Raw genomic sequence first — 23,251 nt, forward strand, 5'->3', positions numbered from 1 at the left:
TAAAACTATTTTTTGTTCATGAAATGCACCCAGTCCATCTCTGATTTTCCAAACAATTGGCTACATATGGTATTAGCAGGATGCTGTCATCAAGTCAACAGTGACCTTCTGTATACCCTATAAATGAGTAACATGATACTTGGAATTTCAATGCTGATCTGATGCCAGATATGCAGATTGTATGGCCCGTGGACTGGCAGAATGTATCATATTCACCTCAGTTATTGACAATTGGCAATGCGCTTAGCCTACCCGACTAGCTTACACTTGTAAAACAGTGACCAACTAAATGTGATTCTGCAGTTCCTGGATAATCTTTAATGTAGCAGGAATTATACTGACAAAAGAAAAATTAGGACTGTCAGTTGTCAACCCAACTAACCTCACCAAGAGTGTGGTAAACTTATTGGAATCTACATATATTAATTCACAGGACTCTGTTCTTTGCAGGCAAAAGAAGCAGTCCATGTAAGATGCCTATTTCACTCAAGTACGTGACAGCCATTCACTAGTTAATTTTTCAAGGCAATGCCTTAACCAGAGTCAACCAGTCTGGTTTGAAATTCAAACAAAGTCTGGCAGTTAATTGTCAATCATCATTATGTGCAGCACTCGCCATGGCAACCTCTCTACTAATCAGAGTCAACTTGCAACCAATCAGCACTCTGCTCGTACAGTATTAATGTGAGTTTTCCCCCTTTGTTGGTATTCTATTGATGAGTGAAATATAAAAAAACTCAACAAAATGTATCTTTTCTCAGTAATACTTAAACAACAGCAATATAGACTCATTATTTAAATGTACACAGCATTCATCATAAATTAGACAATTCTATGGCATAAATGGAAACAGTCAATAGCAAGAGCAGGCTTGCCAAACTGAGCAGCATGACCAAGCCAAACGTTGTCTGTGGACTCCTTGGTTGAAGGGATCTAGCAATGGGTAGAGGAGGCCCGTTGAAAGCTAACCTACTGCCCTTGCTGCTGAGCCTCCTCTCCTGAGAAACACCTCTCACCTGTGGCTTGACATCTAATGACTATCCTATGCAGTCATACTTGGCAGTAGCTAATGCCCCAACAGTTGTACTGACATTTAATAAAGCTGCCAGCCTCTGATTGGCCAACAAATCTTGGCAAATGGGAGTTCTGCTCCCTCTCCTTCCCCATTTTCCTTGATCCCAGAGAAGGCCTGCCATTGTCCAACTTTTCACCAACTCTCCAGCTACCAGGCAAAATGCACATGGCTTCCATTAAATATTGTCCAGCATCTTGCTATCAATTATGCTAAAGAGACAGGTGAGGAGTATCAGGGGTAAGTGAGCAAAATTTTAGACAAGACTTGGAATTAAACTAAAAGTAAATTAAGTGAATATTACGTTTAATCATCATGAAAAACATGCTAGACAGATGTGATGGAAATCCCATGTTAGAAAAGCACGTTGGAACAAGCATATTAGGAAAATGTTATCATAAGTTCTGCCTAACAAATGTTGCACACATGGAAGGGCCTTTATACGTTACAGTTAGAGATTGTTGTAAATGAATGGCGATACTCTATTATTGTAAGTAGTAAATACTTTCTCATCCATCAACAGAAGATTTAAATCACAATTAAATAAGCTAAAAGTTATAGAGATAGTATGAACTGCTGATGCTGGAGAATCTAGATAACACAGTGTGAAGCTGGATGAACACTACAGGCCAAGCAGCATCAGAGGAGGAGGAAAGCTGACGTTTCAGGTCGACACCCTTCTTCAGCTCGCTTGCTCCTCTGATGCTGCTTGGCCTGCTGTGTTCATCCAGCTTCACTCTGTGTTATCTAAGCTAAAAGTTATGTTCATTCTTCAAACGATGACATTCCATTGAAACATTTACTTTGTATTTAAGTGCTTGCTCATGTCGAACCTGCTAGGTAAATAAGACAAGAGAAAGGTAATTATGAAACATTTTTACTCAATTGAATTTAAATAAACATTAAACATATATTTACACAGGCATTAGTTTTTACCTTTGGCCTCGAAACCTCACCAGGGGTTTGGTCTGTTTCTTCATTTTCATTCTCTCTCATTTTAAGGTTGCTGACCACTATGGTCCCCACTTTGCTGGAACCATCTAGAGGGCTGAAACATAAAAAATATCCCCTTAATTTAAAAGGAATTCACAACAGCATTTCACTGGCAGCTGCACATACTCAAATTGATATGCCACATAAGATCTTTAAGAAGTTATTTCTTTCAAAGAATTATTTTAGTCATGCCTGCAGAATTCAGTATCTGTTTTAAGATGCCTTTGTTTCGTCATATTTATAAATGGATAACATATTACCCAATGAAGGTCAGTATTATCGGTGTCATTTTTAAAAATTCTGATGTCCAACAGAACAGCAAAATGGACCACAATAATATAACTATTACATTTGTTTGTTTGATCCAAGCCTTCTAGTCTTAAAAGCATTTGAGAATGTGACCTGTTCAACTCTTGACTGTAAATATAATCAAGTTGCTTAATCTTGTAAGAATTAAATATCAGAATAGATGATAAATCATACAAAGTGTTTAGGTTTCTAAATTCCTCAGCCCTATCAATTCTAGGATAATATTTCCTGAATAAACACAGGCTTGCCCTGGCTTCAGCAGTAACACGGGAAACAATGAACTGTGACAGGCCTCCAAAGAATCTGAGACAACCAAGCTGTAAACTTTCCTGGTGTCCGATGGACAGAGCAGCACACCTGATGTATACAAACAAGTATGCGGATATTTTCCTCACTGGCTGTATGAATTAACTACAAGCAACGGGGACAGAAACTAGGTCATGAACTGTGCAGTAAGATTTCTTCTCACTGCTAGATATATCTTTCACCTACTTTTCAGGCAGCATATCTCAAATTGTCAGAACTTGCTTGTATTTAATGTTCTCCTCATTTACTTTTCTGTTCTTTTGTCAATTACTTTAAATGTTACCCATCCAAAGACTTCCACACAGCTATCATCTGAGCCATTGACTCTGTAGCTGGACAGAATTATTTCATCCCAGGACTTCCTTCACATCTGCACCTCAATAGCTAGTGCTCATTCTCATATGTAACCTGACACCTCTTCTCCAACTTCATCTTTCAACCCATACACCCACTCTACCACCAATACCGCTGACCCCACCACAAACGCACCTCTATCCAAAGAAGTCGCCTAATTTCTCACAGCCTTAACTCTCAGCCTTTCCATGTAGCAGAAGGAAAAAGTCAACTGCTACTGAAGAGGCAGAGAAGCAAGAGTGAACTAGCATTTATGGCCATTCTGACAGTAATGGAGACTGCCAGAGTGGCAGCTGTGAAGGCAATTGCCAGTGGAAAGATGGGGTGGCACATAGTGAAAGTCATAGATATTACATGGCCACAGCACTGAACAGTCACTCATTTTGAATCTACAGTCATTCCTCTGGATATGTGGGGGTTTCATTCTTGAGCACCATTGAGAATGATGAAATTCGCAAATGCAGTGTTCAGCAAAAAAGGTTAAAATGGTTAAAAACATTGTAGATAAGTTATTTTTGTTGTTACTTGTCTTTTTGTGCAGATAGGCAAATTTGATATTTTGTGGATGCAGAGGATTTACTATATACAATAATATATGAGCCATTGTGGGTTTAACTTGGAATCTTGTTTTTCCTACACATAGCACTAATGACCTGACCAGTTAGCTAAGTTGACATAAATGTGCAGTAAAAGTTATCTGATCAACGGCTGTACAACATGAATTAATTATAGATTCATGTTTCACAGCGCTGTAAGAAATAATTTCAAACCTCCCTTCTTCTTAAAGTTTACATTTAATGCGATATGGTGATACTGAGGAGAGCTTTAATCCTCTACATTAGAATGAAATTTACAGGAACATTTGTTGCAATGTATTATGAGAACACCAGAAATAAAAACAAAGACATCAAGGTGAGAAATTTAGAAGTTTGGCTAATGTATTGTGCTTAAAAGGGCACAATAAAGAAGAGAGAAATGGCACCTCAATTACGTTACTAAGTATCCGTAAAGAGATTAAAAAATGATGAAATAAACTGATGCAAATTAAAATCTCATTGTTCAAAACACTCTTAAAAAATTCACTCATGGGACATGGGCATCGCTTGCTGGGCCAGCATTTGTTGCATTTCCCTAGATGCCTGATTAGTAATACACCAACAATCAAGGTGAAAAACTTTGGCTATGCTTTTCTGCTCAAGTTTGACAGGATGTAGCTAAATTAAGAACTTGAACCACAATCTTAGGTGGAATCACATAGAATACATTGCACATAAGTATATTATTCAGCTCAATCAGTTCCCATTCCCATTGAGCCTCTGTATAGATCTCCTTAAAAACATACTGAAAAAGCCACAGGAAATTAAAGTGATATAAATGCACAACACCTCAACCAACTACAGAAAAATAAATGGCAGAATTGTTCCAGTCTGACTCTTCAGTAAACTAAAAAATCTGCATGCACCTCTTGATTTAAGTTTCAAACATCTCAGATGCACAGTTATGTATTCCACTCTAATGTTTCAATGTATTGCATACCACAAATTAATTTAGAACCACAGCAAACATCATCTTCATTCATTGATAACACTTAAGTCTGCATCAGAAGCTAGTGGGTTTAATTTCCACCCTGGATTTGACACGTAATGGATACAGGTACTTCAGTGTAATCCTAATTATTGTTCTTTAGATGAGATATTAAACTTAGATTCCGGATATCTTTTCTGGTACTTCAGACAGAAAAGACACATCAGAAATTTCTGCAGAAAGGCAGGGACTGCAGTCTTCTCCTCCTCATGCACAATGTTGGCAATAGCACAAATTCGGAGAATCATGTAAGTTCACGAGTGGAAGAATGGGAATGAGGAAAGATGATATAATGAGATGTTAACTCACAGTAATATCAGAAAATAATCTCCTCACTGCAAGAATCAGTGAGGAGCTTCCCACCATTGAGGCAAAAAAATCTCATTTTTCAATGAAGTGTTGAATAGTGAGACAAGATTCTTACTACAGAGTACTGAGATTATTTTCGTACTTTATATTGCATTAACATCTCATTATCATATCATCTCATCTCATCAATGTGTATTTCCCTTTCTCCCACCCACTGCATAGGAATTAAACAGTGACAATTCCCAGCATGAATGTCAGGACGACAGCCTGGCAATTTCAGCTTGCCACTTGCTCCTCCAGCCCTCCGTCAGTCACTGACATCTCAGGGTACAGTCCATGAGCATTGGCCTCATGTACCCATTGTTCAACTGGACTTTCAGACACAAAACCAGGTGTCAATTAAATGTCCAGGTCACATAAAATGAACTATGCAGGTTGACTGTATGCTGCTATTGCTTGACCAGGGTGCAAGGCTGAGCTGCAAAGATGGTGCCTACATTAGTAATCACAGGTTGTCACAGCAGTGACCTCTGCTTCCATCCGCAGTCAGTGGGAGATTATGAGTGAGGCACCATTAGGGCATGATACATAGGTAATCATGTCAATGTGACAATGCTGTCACTTTACGAGGTTATTTAGTCCTGGTTTTTTTTTAATGAGTTTGTAAGGCAGAGATACTGAGCTGCGTCTAAGAAAGTAAATAATTTGTGAAGCCTTTGAGGTCTCAAATGAGTTGGAAGCTACAGTGAATGTCTCAAAGGTTTGGGGTAGATTTCTAGCTCAAGTTGTGGATGTTGTGGTCGGTTAACTCGCCGAGCTGGTTCGTTGTTTCTTGGCAGACATTTCATTACCCTGCTGGGTAACATCATCAGTACATCCTCCAATGAAGTGCTGCTGTGTTTTCCTGCCTGTTAGTTGAACACTGGAGTCCATTGAGCTGGATTACCTCACTTCCAGTTTTCCTTTGCAGTGGAGTGGATGTGAGATCAAGCTCTATGTGTTTGTTGATGGCTTTCTCCGTGGAGTACCAGGCCTCTAGGAATTCCCGTGCTTGTCTCTGCTTTGCTTGTCCTAGGATCTTGGTGTTATCCCAGTCGAATTGGTGGTTCTCCTTATCCATGCGGACAGAGATGAGTGAGTATTGGTCGTGTCTTTTTGTAGCCAATTGATGTTAGTGTACCCTTGCGGTTAATTTTCTTCCTGTTTGTCCAATGCAGTGTTTGTCACAGTCTCTGCAGGGAATCTCGTATATGTCACTGATCCTGTCCATAGTGGGTAGTGGGTCTTTGGTTCAGAGGAGCAGTTGTCATCTGGTTGACGTGGGCTCATGTGCTACTCTGATGCCCAGTGTTGTAGGAGTCTTAGAAACGTCTGCGGAAAAACAACAAAGCAGCTCAGCGAGCCAATCAACCACAACAGTGAATTCCCTTAGCTTCTACTTCCTCTGAATTTTCTCAATGTTGTTTTCCTCCCGGATTGCATGTGAGAATCTGTGTCTGAATTTGCCTTTTTGCCAAGGGATGTATTTCTAGGAAGTTACCAAATTGGAACAGTTAATTAGTAATAACTACTGTATCTACTTATTCAGGTGAGTTTTCTAATAGTTAAATTATACTAAATTCCTCTTTCTTTTGTTTGTATTTTCACTATAGCATTTAAATAAATTGTGTTTTGACTAACGTCAAGTAGTTTGATCAATCGTATAGTATCTGGAACATAGCACTTCACATCTACCTTTAAAATAAGAAAATGTTAGGGTTAGGCTGCCTTTTTAAAATATTTTGGGGGGTCTGGTCTGGTCCATAACATCAGTTTGGGACCACTGTGTTAGAAAAATGCTAGCTCACCAAGACAGACCCTCCATGTAGCTCACCAAAAATTACACTTAGCTGGTTTCTGGTAAGATTCAGCCCAGGTGCCGTTCCTGGTTTATCAGCTAACATTAATCCCTTAAGCAACCGCACCAAAACAGAACAGTTGGCAATTCACTTCCCTGCAGTTTGAGGGACCTTGTGTAGCATTCACCTGAAAATCAATAATGACTACAACTTACAAAATAATTAATTAGTCATGATTAATGAACAGATTATGAATGAGACATGAAGTAGCAATACTGTACTAATTTACATTTGCTAAAATGATTGCTCATGAAAATTGGATCTCACTGTAAATGGCAAATCAAAACCATGACAATCATTATATGTTATAAAGAGAGTGAAAAAGTAAAAGGAAATCAAGAATCTTACTAAAACTATAATAAATACAGTTCTGTAAATAAAATGCATGCTAATTCTGCTCCAAATTATGTAACACAACCATTCCTGCAATGTGAAATATACAATTTGTTATCATTTTGAACTGGATTAATTTTCAAATAATTTAATTGCATTGTTAGCTAAGTAATTGCATTTGCCTTTTAGAAAAAAGGAAGAAATCCTTAATACACTTCATTTGTTAAAGACAATTTAGCTAATCATTCCTTACCAACTCATCTAGATTATGCACCAAAGGATGACTGACCCATTAGAATCTAACCCCTGTGTGCTCAGATCTTCAAGAGAGGAGACAGGCAAGTGTGACCTGGCAGGAGTCAAATGTTGTTCAGTGGAGCAAAAAAATAGTAGTGAAAGGAAATAGCACAGCAAGGTACTTTAACATCGAAACACATGCTAAAATGCCTCACAAAGACACAAGGCAAAAATAGACCTCAAGGTGAAGAAGGAGATATTACAGGAATCTTCAAGGTAAGGCACAAGCACCATGGGGATTTGACCCCAAGATCTGCTGCTTACTAGACAGATGCTTTAACCAACTAAACTACAATGCCACATCTTGCCACATCTGAGAAAGCAACTTCTGCTTTGTGTAAGAGATATTAGAGATGGGATTGGAGTAGTTGTGGGCTGTTGGAAGTTTTCTTTCACAGTCTGTTTCTGAAGTAAGTCTTAAACATATGCAAAGATGAAGAGACAAAGAACTCGATTAAAGAGTCCCCTGTTTTCATTGGGGGACTGCATGAATTAGGTCATGCAGCTAGTCAGTTCAGAGGGCACAAGGACATGGCCAAACCTGGATGAGTAATAATAAACAATTAATGGGGATAAGAGCATCAACAAGATAGAGAATGAGCAAGTTGACAGTTGCATAAATATTAGGATGAATGAATGACCAACCTGAAAATGACAGTTGTATGTGACTTGAGGGAGAGTTTTCTTCCCCTGGGGCAGTCAGAAAAAAAGAGTTTAGAAGGTGATGGGGTATCATGATTAAAGATTATGAGAAGTGTTTGGAGAAGAGATACTTTAGATTTCTAGGAACAGAGAGGCTTTGTGAGTTAGCAAGCTCATTTGCACCAAATTTAGGAAAATATTACTGTCAAAAGTGAAAGCAGAAAGAATGTTGTGGAGATAGGATAATCCCACAGTCTATAGAAATTTCCCCAGAGTCTAGTGAACTGAAAAAACAGTATTAAACTCAATTTTTCAATAATGTAGAAGAGCAACAGCTTGCTTTCACCAGCCAATCAAATGCTTCTGAAGTGTAGTTACTGTTGTTGCATTGAACTACTGTATTTCCCATAAACAGCGATGAGATAAATGAGCAATAAACCAGTTGTCTAAGTTTGGTAGAGGCATTGATGTTTGGCCAGGGATTGAGAAAAACTTCTATCCACTTCTTGATGACGTAGGATTTTCTACACAACAGGGGAGAAGGGATCTTTCATGTTTCATTCAAGATATGGCAGTGCAGTGGTGGCTTTGTTCTTCACTGAAGTACCATTGCAGATTTGATTCTGTGTTCAAGTCTCTGCTATTCAACATAAACCCATGATCGTCAATTCAGACTTGAGGGTGCCAACACTGAGCAAAGGCTAACACAACAGAGTGCTTACATTACCATTCAGAAGACTAGTATCATGGCTGGTTTTGCTCCTTGGCAGATGAAAACGATGAAAATCTCAACATTCTTATTGTATTCTATACTTTCCATTGTTCTGGCCCCCAGGATTGATTTTGAAGTCAAACACAAAGCAGGCAATGACTGCAGGATAGCAGGGAGTGTTGATTTAGATCAAGCAGGTAGGGTAGATCGAGGCTTAGCAGACAATAAACGTACTTCAGCCTATCAACAAATGTTATCGGCTTGAATTCCTCTGAGTAAGCTTTAGGATTGGCTAACTGCTTGCTCCAACTGCTGAACTCATTATATTCTGTTGTCAGAGATAACAAAGTGTGGAGGTGGATGAACACACCAGGCCAAGTAGCATCTTAGGAGCACAAAAGCTGACGTTTCGGTTCTAGAATCTTCATCAGAAAAGGGGGATGGGAAGAGGATTCTGAAATAAATAGGGAGACAGGGGGAGGCAGACCGAAGATGGATAGAGGAGAAGATAGGGGGAGACGAGAGTATAGGTGGGGAGATAGGGAGGAGATAGGTCAGTCCGGGGAGGATGGACAGGTCAAGGGGGTGGGTTGAGTTTAGTAGGTAGGAAATGGAGGTGCGGCTGGAGGTGGGAGGAGGGGATAGGTGAGAGGAAGAACATGTTAAGCAGGTGGGGATGAGCTGGGCTGGTTTTGGGATACAGTGGGGGGAGGGGAGATTTTGAAGCTTGTGAAATCCACATTGATACCATTGGGCTGCAGTGTTCCCAAGCGGAATATGAGTTGCTGCTCCTGCAACCTTCGGGTGGCATCATTATGGCACTGCAGGAGGCCCAGGATGGACATGTCATCTAAGGAATGGGAGGGAGAGTTGAAATGGTTCGCGGCTGGGAGGTGCAGTTGTTTATCGTGTACTGAGCGTAGATGTTCTGCAAAGTGGTCCCCAAGCCTCTCCTTGGTTTCCCCCATGTAGAGGAAACCACAACGGGTACAGCGGATGCAGTATACCACATTAGCGGATGTGCAAGTGATGTGGGATACTACATTCGCTGTACCCGTTCTGGCTTCCTCTACATTGGGGAAACCAAGCGGAGGCTTGGGGACCGCTCTGTAGAGCATCTACGCTCAGTTCACAATAAACAACTGCACCTCCCAGTTGCGAATCATTTCAAGTCCCCCTCCCATTCCTTAGACAACATGTCCACCCTGGGCCTCCTGCAGTGCCATAATGATGCCACCCGAAGGTTGCAGGAACAGCAACTCATATTTCACTTGGGAACACTGCAGCCCAATGGTATCAATGTGGATTTCACCAGCTTCAAAATCTCCACTCCCCCACTGTATCCCAAAACCAGCCCAGCTCGTCTCCACCTCCCTAACCTGTTCTTCCCCTCACCTATCCCCTCCTCCCACCTCCATTTCCTAACTACTAACCTCATCCCACCCCCTTTACCTGTCCGTCCTTCCCGGACTGACCTATCCCCTCCCTATCTCCCCACCTATACTCTCGTCTCCACCTATCTTCTCCTCTATCCATCTTCGGTCTGCCTCCCCCTCTCTCCCTATTTATTTCAGAATCCTCTCCCCATCCCCCTTTTCTGATGAAGGGTCTAGACCCGAAAAGTCAGCTTTTGTGCTCCTAAGTAGCTTGGCCTGGTGTGTTCATCCACCTCCACACTTTGTTATCTTGGATTCTCCAGCATCTGCAGTTCCCATTATCTATGATCACATACTGTTGTCAATTAACATTATTGCTTGCACTCATCTTGAGAAAATAGTTCAATTCAATCTGCTGTTATAACCAATCAGGTTTTTCATTGTATGAAACTTAGTTGAATTGCCAAAGCCTGTTGTCTACCATAACCAAATCTAGCTCACTTGTCAAGAATGAAGCTTGTCACTTATCATGTACTAACAGGAAATAATTCTTATTTTCAAAATAAAGTGACTTGTTTTCATGTGTATGAGCTGTTTGGTTGGAAAATAATTCATCAAATAGTGATAGCTCCTCAGGAAAGCAAACGAACTGACTGTGATTTTAAACTAAAGGCTTCCACAACTCCAGAACAGCTGTTCATTGCACAATAGTCACGAAACACTAGAATTTATAGGTATAGGAATCACTCAGTCACGGCAGCCGAACACCAAAATCACTTGCCAGATAAGCATGTGAATCCAAGGGGATAATAAGCTAAAATTTAGCACTGATCATTTATATTCCTTAGGGTTTCTCAGTTGCCCTGGTTTAGTGCTAATGTCATCAATTATGTCATTGACTATACTGTTTCAGGACTTCCCTTTTCTTTGAATAGATTCTCTCAGGATATTTCTCCTCATTCATGTTAATCTACACTACATAAGTCACTCCTAACTGTTATAATCTGTTTCTTTTACTTTGGCTTCAGTTTCACCAAGCTGTCTTCAATTTATAATTTCCAATGCACAACAGTGAATTGAAATGATTTATGAAACTCCTGGTGTGTTAATTTCTTTTTGCAAACAACAGAAACTGTTATTGAGAACATAAAATAATTTCTCAATTTTTTATTCACGCTAACCTGTTTATTCTCATTAGTGATTAGAGAAACTCATGCTCAAAATCATATTAGAAGTCCCATGTACTGAAAAAGATTTACCTTTTCAGTAAACATCATAAGAATCCCACATTAAGAATCTCTATATAGATGGTATCACAGCTGTGGCTCATATCCAAACCCTCTGCTTAGATTCCCATGCAGCTTCAGAAAACAGATGTATCATTCACAAACGTGTCCACCTTAGAGGCAAAAAGACTGCCTTTTGGGTCATAGCGCATGTTGCCATGCTGTATACAAAGCTGAAGTCTGGCAAAAATTTGAAATATATTGCATCTCAAGTAATTGCTGCATGAGAGCTGAACTATCCCAAGCAGCTGTAATCATTATCACAAGATGGACAGCATTGCTTTCAAGTCTTATCCTCTACAATCAGCAACTGTTCTTTTATAGTCCAACTAGAGCACAATTTTAGAACAAGTGTCTACAGTACACTTTGCTTTGCTGAACTTCTTAATGCACATGAGCAATTACTTGAGACGGAACATATTTTAAAAGTTCTCTAAACTCCCATTTTGGTTGTTTTATCAGACATCACAAAATGTGCTGTGACACTGTATCACCAAAAAAAATCTGTTTCTTGTAAATGGCTAGTTTCTTAGTGCTGCAGAGGCTTGAGGATGTGGCAATGGGACATAGTAAAACATGTGTTGAGCATTAATGATCTATTATGTTCTTAAACATAAAAGCATCTAAAATGGTATCAGCTAAACAAATCCTATGGGAAGAAACCACACAACTTTGGGTTAATAATGCCTATTTTAGCAAATGATTTAAAAGTACTAATTTTTCCAATGGTTTTGTACCTGATTGCATCGTGTGGTGTGTGCTGAAAACCAAATAGACAAGAAAGCTTCTGATTCAAACATCAGTCTATTATGTAGTTGATCTGAGGTGACAGTAGAAATGTGAATAGAAGAGAAAACATTTGTACTTAAGTTCCCGCTCATGATCTTTCTCCAACGATTCTCTCAGATACCTGCAAATGCCTTCGTGTGAGCATCAGACAAATAAATGCTCTCTGATGAAGGGTCTAGGCCCGAAACGTCGGCTTTTGTGCTCCTGGGATGCTGCTTGGCCTGCTGTGTTCATCCAGCCTCACATTTTGTTGTCTTGGAGTCTCCAGCATCTGCAGTTCCCATTATCTCAGACAAATAAAGTGTTAGGTTTCATTTTGATACCAACATAATAGAATTGTCTATCAACTCTTGGGGCTGGAATTTTGTGGAAGAGATAAGAATTGGAAAACTTCCAAATTTAGCAGGCCTCCCGCCTTAAAATGATATACTTTTCCTCCAATAAAGAAAATGCAGAAATAGAGTCAGGCTTGCCACTTCAGCCAGTTGGCCAGACACCACAATGAAAGCAATAAGGTGTAGAGCTGGATGAACACAGCAGGCCAAGCAGCACCAGAGGAGCAAGAAGGCTGACATTTCAGACCTAGAACCTTGGCTAGCAAAGCTGACAGAGTGGAATGCTATCCTTTTACTAGAACATCAGCTCACACAATGAAGAATGTCAGACCCTCAACCACTAATCCCTCATACATCCAGATGCCCTCTGTACCTTTTACCTATTATGGGTCAAAGTCATCAGAGAACTATTCTCTCATTAGAGAGAGACAACTCGTAGTCATTTAAAATGAGGGTCACTACAACTCAGATAAGGGGAAAGATTGAGAAGGTTGAACCTTAACAGTGACCTCAACTGGTACTGGAATTGAATCTGTATTGTTGGAATCACTCTACATCACAAACCAGCTGTCTAGCCACCTGAGTTAACCAACCCAAGTGCCCTCAATACCCTCTCCATGATCATCCTTCCCAAGACCCATCTATTCACCCTAAAACTCCCCATGTTCCACCATGCTCCCTTCATGCCTCTTCCTTGCCATTTGATGAATATTCAACTATGGATAGAACTCAGGACCTATTTGAAATGGACAATAAAAAAATTGTTCTCACAATTTTAAGAGCTTTCATTCAAACACACTTCATACTGACAGAAAACTCTCACTCAGTAAAAGCCACTGAAAATGTATCATAGCCAGCAAGGGTAACAGCTATAGTAAAAACAGGCATCTATTCAGTCAACAGATGGAAACAGATAATCTTTGAATAGCCATAATTCAAATGTGAGATACATAGTTCATTAGCTTTTGAAACTCAGTCAGCTATTCATATCAGTATGCATACCAAAACAATCCTTGGTAAATCTAAATAATGGATTATATCAAGACTGAAATTATATTCATCTGTTCCATTGCCACTTATATCAGATATCCTGTCAAAGTAGCCCAGGAACTGCAGATTTTTATTCATTAAGTGAAAATTGAAGGGATTCTTTTCCAATTTTGAAGCACTCTTGATATTAAAAAAAACTTCAGATTACTACACTAGAATTCCCAAGCAAGGATATATGATGCATAGGGACATCTTTTCTAATAGGAAAAATTCTTTAATACATCCTAACACTAACAAAATGTTGAACAATGTAATTGTCAATTTGCCTTGTGGCACAGAGCCCTATAATCAAAACGATTTATTAAAAATATATGTTAGTAACAGCATCTAACTATTGGAACTAAAACAAAAAACCTTTGTATTTCAAACTATTTCACCCTGGACTGCAGGGCGCAGGGCCACTATCCATATCCTTATCCAAGCGCCTTAAAAATGCCACATAACTTAGAACAGCAGAAAGAATCCTGGGACTGGGTCTGTCCCCATCATTTTTAAATCCCACCCACTTCTGTTTCAATATGGACATGGGATACTGCTTTCTGTTATTACACATTAGGAATGGATGCTTGCGTGAGGTACCAGAAGGTAAACGTGAAATTAAAACTGACCATGAAGTCTATTGCATTAAGCCAGTACAGAAATATCACAGATTTGTAGGTCAGGTATAAAATTGATTAGATTCTGGGTAAAGGTTTCCTAAAACCAAAATGTGGTACAGGTGGCCCAAAGCACATGTGAGCCATCTCTGATGCTGTGGAGGTTTTTTTTTCTCCATCTAATAGGGAGGCTTGCCAGCTTGGTTCCAGAGAATTACTCAGCCAGCCCAGGAAGGGGTTGTTGAGTTGCAAGTTCTTTGATCAGTTCAGCAGTGTTGAAGATGTTCTTGCCTTCATTAATTGGTCACCTCCCCCTATGTGAGCTCTTGATTACCTTCACTTAACAATATAAAATACAGGCCCTGCTTCCTGCCCAAGAATACCAGCCATCAAAACATTGAGTTATTCTGGGGTCTCCCTATTTTTAGGATGAAACTTTGCTTTTATTCCCCACTGACATATCAAGTTGATCTTAGGTACATGAACAGGAAAGGTTTAGATGGCAAGGGCCAAAGACAGGGAAATGGGACAGATTTAGGATTCCTGGTTGGTAAGGACAAGTTGGACCAAAGGGTCTGTTTCCAAGCTGAATGACCCTATTATTCTATTTTTATCCTAGTTTCAATGAAAAGCTGCACCTGAACTATTAACCTTCCCTTTTTGTTCAGATGTTCATTAACATTCTGTATATTTCTGTTTACTGTACATTCTGTTTGTCACTGGACATCAACCTTAGTATGTATCAATTCCCTTATTTCACAGCCCTAATAATTCACTTCTAATGAAACTTAAAAATGACCTGTAGTGTATTCCACCTCAATGAACAACTCGTAATTACACCTCTGCAATTAGTGCTTAAAGATGAAGGAATATTTGAGCCGGGAATGATTAAATGTTGATATCAAAAAGATGTCGAAATATTTTATGTTATTTATCTCTTTTAAACAAAGTCCACAAAAAGGGAATGAGATTAATTTAAAAGTTGTTTAAAAAGTAGGATGCAGCCGTGAAATACAAGATAGATCAGTGAGCAAATGCATTTGGAAGATGGAACTTAACAAGTTATTTGTTAATGAGTTACTGAGAAGAACTGATTAAAACTTTAATGACTGTAAAAGAGAAATTACACCTGAAATATGGCAAATGAGCAGCATTGTAAAGATGACGAGAAATATTGGTTTCAAGTCCTATTATGGGTCTGTTGCACTTATGAAATCCTGCTTAGTTAGGCAAAGTGATGTCAGTTCTTGCATGCTGATTGTGCTCAATTGTTATTAGCTTGTTTTGGAAAACAATCAGCACTTTTACATTGACATTTATGGATGCACCATTCCGCCACTAAATAACCTAAAGCTAACAGTAATGCAACCATATTGAGAGACACACATTCATTGTTGTTCCATGATCTTAAAGACAGGAATGTGAGAAATAACTTGCACTCATCCAGATGAGTGCAGCTCCAACAAGATTCAAGAAAGTTTATATCATCCAAGTCAAACCATCTCACGATTATCATCCAAGTCAAACCATCTCACGATTACCATCCCGTCCATGACCTTAAACATTAACTCGTTCTACCCCTGTCACAACACGTATTTGTCAAAACATAGAAAATAGGTGCAGGAGTAGGTCATTTGGCCCTTTGAGCCTGCAATGCCATTCAATAGGATTATGGCTGATCATGCAATTTCAGTATTCCACTCCCATTTTGTCTCTGTACTCTTTGATCCTTTAGATATATTCAAAAGGGAGTTCGACAGGGCTAATGAACTAGTCCCAACAGATTTCTGTGGTAGGGATTCACAGGTGCACAACTCTCTGAGTAAAGAGATTCTTCTTCATCGCAGTCCTGAATCGCTTACCCTTCATTCTTAGAGTGTGACCCCTAGTCTTGGCCTTCCCAACATCGGGAACATTCTTCCTACATCTAGCCTGTCCAGTCCAATCAGGATTTTAGGAGTTTCCATGAGAAACAAACCCCACCCCCCACCACCTTATTCTTCTAAATTCCAGTGAGAATATGCCAGTTGATCCAGTCTTTCTTCATATGTCAGTCCTGCCACCCTGGGAATCCACCTAGTGAACCTCTGCTGGACTTCCGCAATAGCAAGAATGTCCTTCCTCAGACTGGGAGACCTAAACTGCACACAATACTCAAAGTGTGGCCTCACCGAGGCCCTGTATAACGGTAGCGAGACATCCCTACTTTTCTCAATTCCTCTTGCTATGTAGGCCAGCATGCCATTAGCTTTCCACACTGCCTGCTGCACCTGCATGCCAACCTTCAGCTGTTCCACCCTGATATCCAGGTCTCGTTGCGCCTCACCTTTTCCCAAACAGTCACTGTACAGATAATAATCTGCCTTCCTGTTTTTTTTGTCACCAAAGTGGACAACTTCACATTTATCTACATTATATTGCATTTACCAAGTATTTGCCCACTCAGCCAGCCTGTCCAAGTCATTCTGCAGTTTCTTAGCATCCTCCTCACAGCGCTCACTGCCAACCAGTTTAGTGTCATCTGCAAATTTGGTAATATTGAATTCAATTCCTTCGTCCAAATCATTGATATATAATGTGAACATCTGGGGCCCAGCACTGAACCTTGCGCTACCCCAGTCGTCACAGCCTGCCACTCTGAAAAGGATCTGTTTATTTAAACTTTCTGCTCCCTGTCTGCCAACCAGTTCTCTATCTATGTCAGTACATCACCTCAGATACCATGAGCTTTAATTTTCCTTACTAATCACTTGTGTGGCCCTTGTCAGAATCAACTTGAAGGTCCAGATACACAACATCTATTGACTTATCCTTATCCAATCTACTGGTCATATTCTCAAAAAATTCCAGAAGATCTGTCAGGCATGATTTTCCTTTAGTGAATCCATGCTGACTTGGCCCAATACTGTCACCAAATGCTTAGTTATCACGTCCTTAATCATTGACTCTGGCATTTTCCCCATCAATGACGTCAGGCTAACTGGCCTGTAATTCCCCATTTTCTCTCTCAATCCTTTTTTACAAGATCGGGTTACATTAGGAACCTTCCAGTGCATTGGAAATTCTTCCAGAGGCTATAGAATGTTGGAAAATGATCACCAATGCATCTACTATTTCTAGGGCCACTTCCTTAAGTATTCCAAGATGCAGAGCATCAGGGCCTGGGAATTTATCAGGTTTTAAAACTAGCAATTTCTCTAATTCCATTTCCTGACTATTGACGATTTCCTTCAGTTCCTACTTCATGTTTCAGTGTGCACCACCTAAAAGATCATAGCTGCAACTTGCCGAAGCTTCTTTGAAAACACATTCTAAACCTGCAAACTCTGCTATCTAGAAGGAAAAGAGAAGCACGGAAACAATATGGCAGAACCACCACCTGCCAGCGCCCCTCCAAGTCACATATTATCCTGGCTTGGAAATGTTTCACCATTTTCTCATTGGACACTAAATCAAAATCTTGGAAGTCCCTCCCTAACAACACAATTATGCATGACATTTATGAATTAGCTGATTGGTCTGGACGAAGAAAGGATTTGGGTTATTAATATTATATTAATTAGACAGTGAAGATGTGCAGCTGCAGTGCTTTATTTAATTAAGTATGTTTAAAGATGGAAGGAAGCTCATGACATAGTGGTAACATCCCCGCCTCTGAACCAGGACTGGTTCAAGTCCCACCTGCTCTAGAAGTGTGTCATAACATCTTGGAACAGATTGCTTGAAAATATCTGTTTAAAGAGGGAGGGGAGCTAAAGTGCATCATCATTTCAGAAACGTTATTTTAATATGACAGGTTCCCTTTAAAAACTTTTTGATTGTGATGCAATAAAGCAAATTGACCCTTTTAAAACAGGTAAATCATTTGCTTATTTCATTTCTTTATGATTTATCAAAGATCGTAAAGAGGGACGGCTAGAGTAGTGGTTAGGGAGCAAACATTGTGATTCTGCATTCTGTAAATAAATCTATCACTGACAGAAGTATCAGTGTCTAGCTTCAAGCTTTACTAATTGGTTTAGAATGCATTAACATGGGCCCTAGCTAGTATCAGTTTTGCGATAGTCTGAAAGATTTATGCACTGGAAGAAGCTGCTTCCCCTGCAAAACTACCTACCTAGAAAACCATCGTATATACAATTAGTTCAAGAATTGCAACAGATCAAAGAGATAACACATTAGCACCTTCTCAAAAAATGGATAATAAACAGTACAAATCTTTTTATTACCATATCCTAGCCAAATAAAACAAGTAAACATACGGCATTATTAATGACACAACAACAGTGAATCAAAGGAATTTTCTGCTTTGTAGTAACAAAAGAATGGTAATATAGCAGATAATATATAGAACATAGAACATTACAGCACAGTACAGGCCCTTCGGCCCTCAATGTTGTGCCAACCTGTCATACCGATCTCAAGCCCATCTAACCTACACTATTCCATGTACGTCCATATGCTTATCCAATGACGACTTAAATGTACCTAGAGTTGGCGAATCTACTACCGTTGCAGGCACAGCGTTCCATTCCCTTACTACTCTCTGAGTAAAGAAACTACCTCTGACATCTGTCCTATATCTTTCACCCCTCAATTTAAAGCTATGCCCCCTCGTGCTCGCCGTCACCATCCTAGGAAAAAGGCTCTCCCGATCCACCCTATCTAATCCTCTGAAAAGTGCATTAAAAAAACAAATTACATCTTCAAATTTTTTAGGATTGTTTTGGTTCTGTAAGAATTGAACTTCACAATTCTATCCATCATTCTATGAAAGTTCAAGTTAATTCTCCTTGTAATATTATGTATGACTGTCCTCTTTTATTATCCAATATAATATTTAAAGGATATAAAACAAGGTGGTCTGAAATCAGTACAACAGAGTGGGAGTCAGCATTTAACTGCACCTAGGAATAATTCAACACTTTGGTAGCAAGTGATAAAAGGTCAAATGATTAACATTTAAATAGTGTCTTTGGTGACCACAGGATGTCCAAAATCACTTTAAAGCCATTTAGATACTCCTGAAGTGTAATCCCAGTAGTAATATGGGTAACATGCCAAGAAATCCTGCAGAGAGAAAAATCCCACAAGTAACAATGAGTTAGTGACCAAAATAATATGCTCTGGTGATGTTAGTTCGTGGTATTTCTGTTTCATGTTACTTACAAATTTTGGAATTTCCCCTCCACACCCGAGTCAATGTCATTAACGTATATATCAAGAAAAGCTGTGGTTTCAGTACACCCACGGTAAAACCCATTGTACACCTTCCTCCAAACGATAAATAACCATTCACAACTACTCTAAGTTTCCTGTCTCTCCTTTAATTTTATATCCATTTTGTCTCTGTCCTTTTTATTCTATAGGTTTCAGCTTTGCTGACATGGTCATTACATGTCTGACACTTGATCAAATCCCCTTTGAAAGTCTATTATTTACACAACATCTAGGGTAACAGTCAATTGAGGCATTAGGGAGTCATTAGCCCTGCTCTGTTATGAGTCCCCAAGGACAAGGTAAGGCCCCCATGCTCATGGTATGAAACATGCCCAACAGCTAAACCTTTTCTGTGCTAATGCCAAAGAAAAAGAACCTCAGGGGCCACTAGTTGTTTACAAACTGCATTGTACACATGAAAAGGCACCTCATGTATTCTTTTCCTAGTCCTATTGCTCATTGAAATAAAAAATGGGAGACACTTATGAGCAGATCAAAAGGTAAACACAAGGCCATGAGGAGTAGAGAAACAAGCAGAGAAGAAAGAACAGTATAACACAAGAACAGGCCCTTTGGCCCACCAAGGCTGCACTGACACATGATGCTTTTCTAAACTAAAAATATTTTAAAGCGGTAAAGAAAGCGGAACATAACACCAGCGCTTCACTGGAGGTTCACTGATGATGTTACCTAAAATGGTGACGAAACATCTGAAAATGAACCTTCCAGCTCAGCAAGCAAACTTGCATCCAGAACCTCAACCTGAGCTACAAATCTTCTCAAAATTCGCTAAAAACCTTTTGCTCCTATGCAGTCAACATCATTCTATTCTCTGCCTATTCATGTATCGGTCAAGATACCACTTAAATTGACTATTGTAACTACTTCTACCACTTCCTTTGGCAGTGCATTCCAGGTACTTATCACCCTCTATGTGAAAAAACTTGTGTCTCACATCTCCTTTAAACTTCCTTCCTTTTACCTTAAAACTATGTTCCCCAGTTATTGACATTTCTGCCCTGGGAAAAAGACACCAACTATCCACTCTATCCATACCTCTTATGTTTTTGTAAAGTTCTATCAGGAAGTCCCTCAGCCTCCGATATTCAAGTGACAACTACAGTATTTGCAACGAGGTCAGCCAGGTGGATTTCACAGAATTCAAGTCCCCTGGTTGGGGTTGTTAACCTGGCCTAATCAGGAAGTCCTGGCTGATGGACAAAAACAGGAGTGTCAGGCTTTCTGCTCACTCTAGGAGCTCTGTGTTATCCGGGTCAGTCAGGTACATACTATGCATGCGATAGAGGGTGACTTGGTGATGGGATACCGGCCTTTGTGGAGTTATTGCAAGAATAAACAAAGTTTAGCCTGCTATATCCAGTTATGAATAATGGTAGACAGTTAATAATTAACTAGAAGAGGAGGCTCTCCAAAATTTCTTGAGAATCTCAGTGCATCTATGGATAATACAAAATTAAAATATTTTCAAAGCATCTTCAGCTTGGTGTATTGAATGAACAATCCATCTTGTTCTCCCTTCTGCTGTCCATACCATGATTAATGCCGATCTTCAGCCAATCTGACTCATTCCAAGTAATACCAGGAAGCAGCTGAAGGCACTGAAAGGAAATGGGCCCTTATAACATCCTGACTGGAGCACTAAAGATGTGGTACAGAACTTGCTGCTCCCCGAGTCAAGCTAATTTGGTCTAGTGCCAATACTGATTTTAATTTGACTATTTGACCTGCCCACAAAACATAGGATAAAACCAATCCAGTCAATTGCTGTCCCATGAGTCTACTCTTAATCATCGAAGTGATGGAAAAAGTAATTGCAAAGTGCTAGAAAATGGCCCTAAATCACTAACAACCTATTTACCAATGTTCAGTTTGTTCTCACCAACGTTGATCAGCTCTTGACCTCATAGGTGAAAAAATAGACAGAAGAGATGCATTCCAGAGGTGGGGTGAGGGTGACGGTCCTTGACATCAAATTGTAAAATCCCTACCACGTGGAAGCAGGGCATTCAACTCTTTGAGTCCACATTGACCCCCTGAACAGCTTTCTACCCAGACCCACCCCGTATCCTATCCCTGTAACCTTGTATTTCCCATGGCTAATCCACCTAGGTTGCACATCCCTGGACACAATGGGCAATTTAGTATGGCCAATCTATCTAAACTGTACATCTTTTGACTGTGGAAGGAAACCTGAGAACACGGAGGAAACCCATGCAGACTAAGGGTGAATGTGTAGACTCTACAGTTGCTAGAGAGTGGAATCAAACTCCTGTTCTTGGCACTGTGAGGTAGCAATGCTGACCACTGAGCTGCCATACCACCCCATGCCAAATGTTGCATTAAGACATTTCACTGAATGTTGGCATCAAGGAGTCCAAGTAAACGTAAAGTCAACAGGAATCGGGGGTGGGGTGGGGGGGGGGGACTCACTCATTTGGAATCATTAAACAAGAAAGATGGCTGTGGTTGCTGGAGATCCAACATCCCAGCCAAAGGACATTGTTCTTGAAGTAATTCAGAACAGTGTCCAAAACCTAACGATCTTCAGTTGCTTCATCAATGGTTTCCTTCATCAAAGGAATACTTCAGAACGGTGTCCAAAACCGAACCAATTTCAGTTGCTTCATCAATGCTGTTTCCTTCATTAAAGGATCATAAGCGGCAGTGTTTTTGCTGACGTTTTCACATTCAAAACTTCTCACATACATAAATAATTGGTGCCCACATGTAGCAACATTCTGATTTGGAACATTTGCACCACGTAACTGTCAGGCAATGATTATCCCTAAAAAGACAGAACTGTCAGAGCTTCCCACCCAGACCCATCCCCCTATAATCCACCTAATCTACACATCCCTGAAAAATACGGGCAATCTAGCAATGGCCAATCCACCTAGCCTGCACATCTTTGGAATTCGGGAGGAAACCACAGCACTTGGAGGAAACCCATGCAAACACAGGGAGAATGTACAAACTCCACAAAGACAGTCGTGTGAGGCTGGAATTGAACCCAGGTCCCTAGAGCTACAATGCAACAGTACTAACCATTGAGCCACCCTGCCGCCCTTTATTACCACTAGGCCATATCTGTAAGATACAAGTTAGTGTTATGCAACTACTTTTAAAATCAAGAATTTATTTTGGGTTGAAATCACGGGTTGAGTTTTAAAAGGCAGAACAGTAGTACTACAGTGCCTTAAAACAGAATCTTTTAAGATACCCAATCATTTAAGATACCCAATCTTTTGCATAACACCCACACATCCAAAGCCACCAATTTAGAACCAGGCTGTCTAGAACAGCCCAATGGAGAGGATTTTGAATGTCACATATCCTGATCAATTTACAAAACATATTCATTGTCTTTGTATTTTCTACCATCTTTCAGCAGTCTGTCAATTTCATGACCCTTCTTTGTCTCCAGCAGGTCTTTTTTAGAAAACTTTAATAGATGAAGAAATGACTAGCTCAAAAATCGTCACAGCTAGTTAAATCTCTGAAATAAATCATAGCACTTGCCTTTTTCACAGCACTTACTAATGAAATGATCAATTGATTCCTATGATTTTCCCCTGTATGACATCAGCTCTAGATGGTGAATTCTAAAGTTCACTTTTACTCTAAAGTGATTAGATTAGATTAGATTACCTACAGTGTGGAAACAGGCCCTTCGGCCCAGCAAGTACACACCGGCCCTTGCAGCATCCCACCCAGATCCATTCCCCTATAACCCACACACCCCTGAACACTACGGGCAATTTAGCATGGC

At 39.9% G+C, this 23,251-nt stretch overlaps 1 protein-coding gene across 9 annotated transcripts in view; it reads right to left on the reverse strand.

Moving 5' to 3' along the window:
• inpp4b (inositol polyphosphate-4-phosphatase type II B) overlaps window positions 1-23,251 on the reverse strand; it is a 698,832-nt gene that overhangs the window by 213,792 nt on the left and 461,789 nt on the right. For all 9 annotated transcript variants that reach the window (XR_009443252.1, XM_048533451.2, XM_048533444.2 and 6 more), the window contains one exon: window positions 2,009-2,120. Coding sequence is in view for 8 of the 9 variants with exons in the window: in XM_048533451.2 (XP_048389408.2) it covers window positions 2,009-2,120 (112 nt within the window). In the remaining variant the exon portion in view is untranslated. The remainder of the gene's footprint in view (window positions 1-2,008; window positions 2,121-23,251) is intronic.

The sequence above is a fragment of the Stegostoma tigrinum genome, chromosome 1 (genome assembly GCF_030684315.1).
Source record: "Stegostoma tigrinum isolate sSteTig4 chromosome 1, sSteTig4.hap1, whole genome shotgun sequence".
In the NCBI taxonomy this organism is placed as follows: Eukaryota; Metazoa; Chordata; class Chondrichthyes; order Orectolobiformes; family Stegostomatidae; genus Stegostoma; species Stegostoma tigrinum.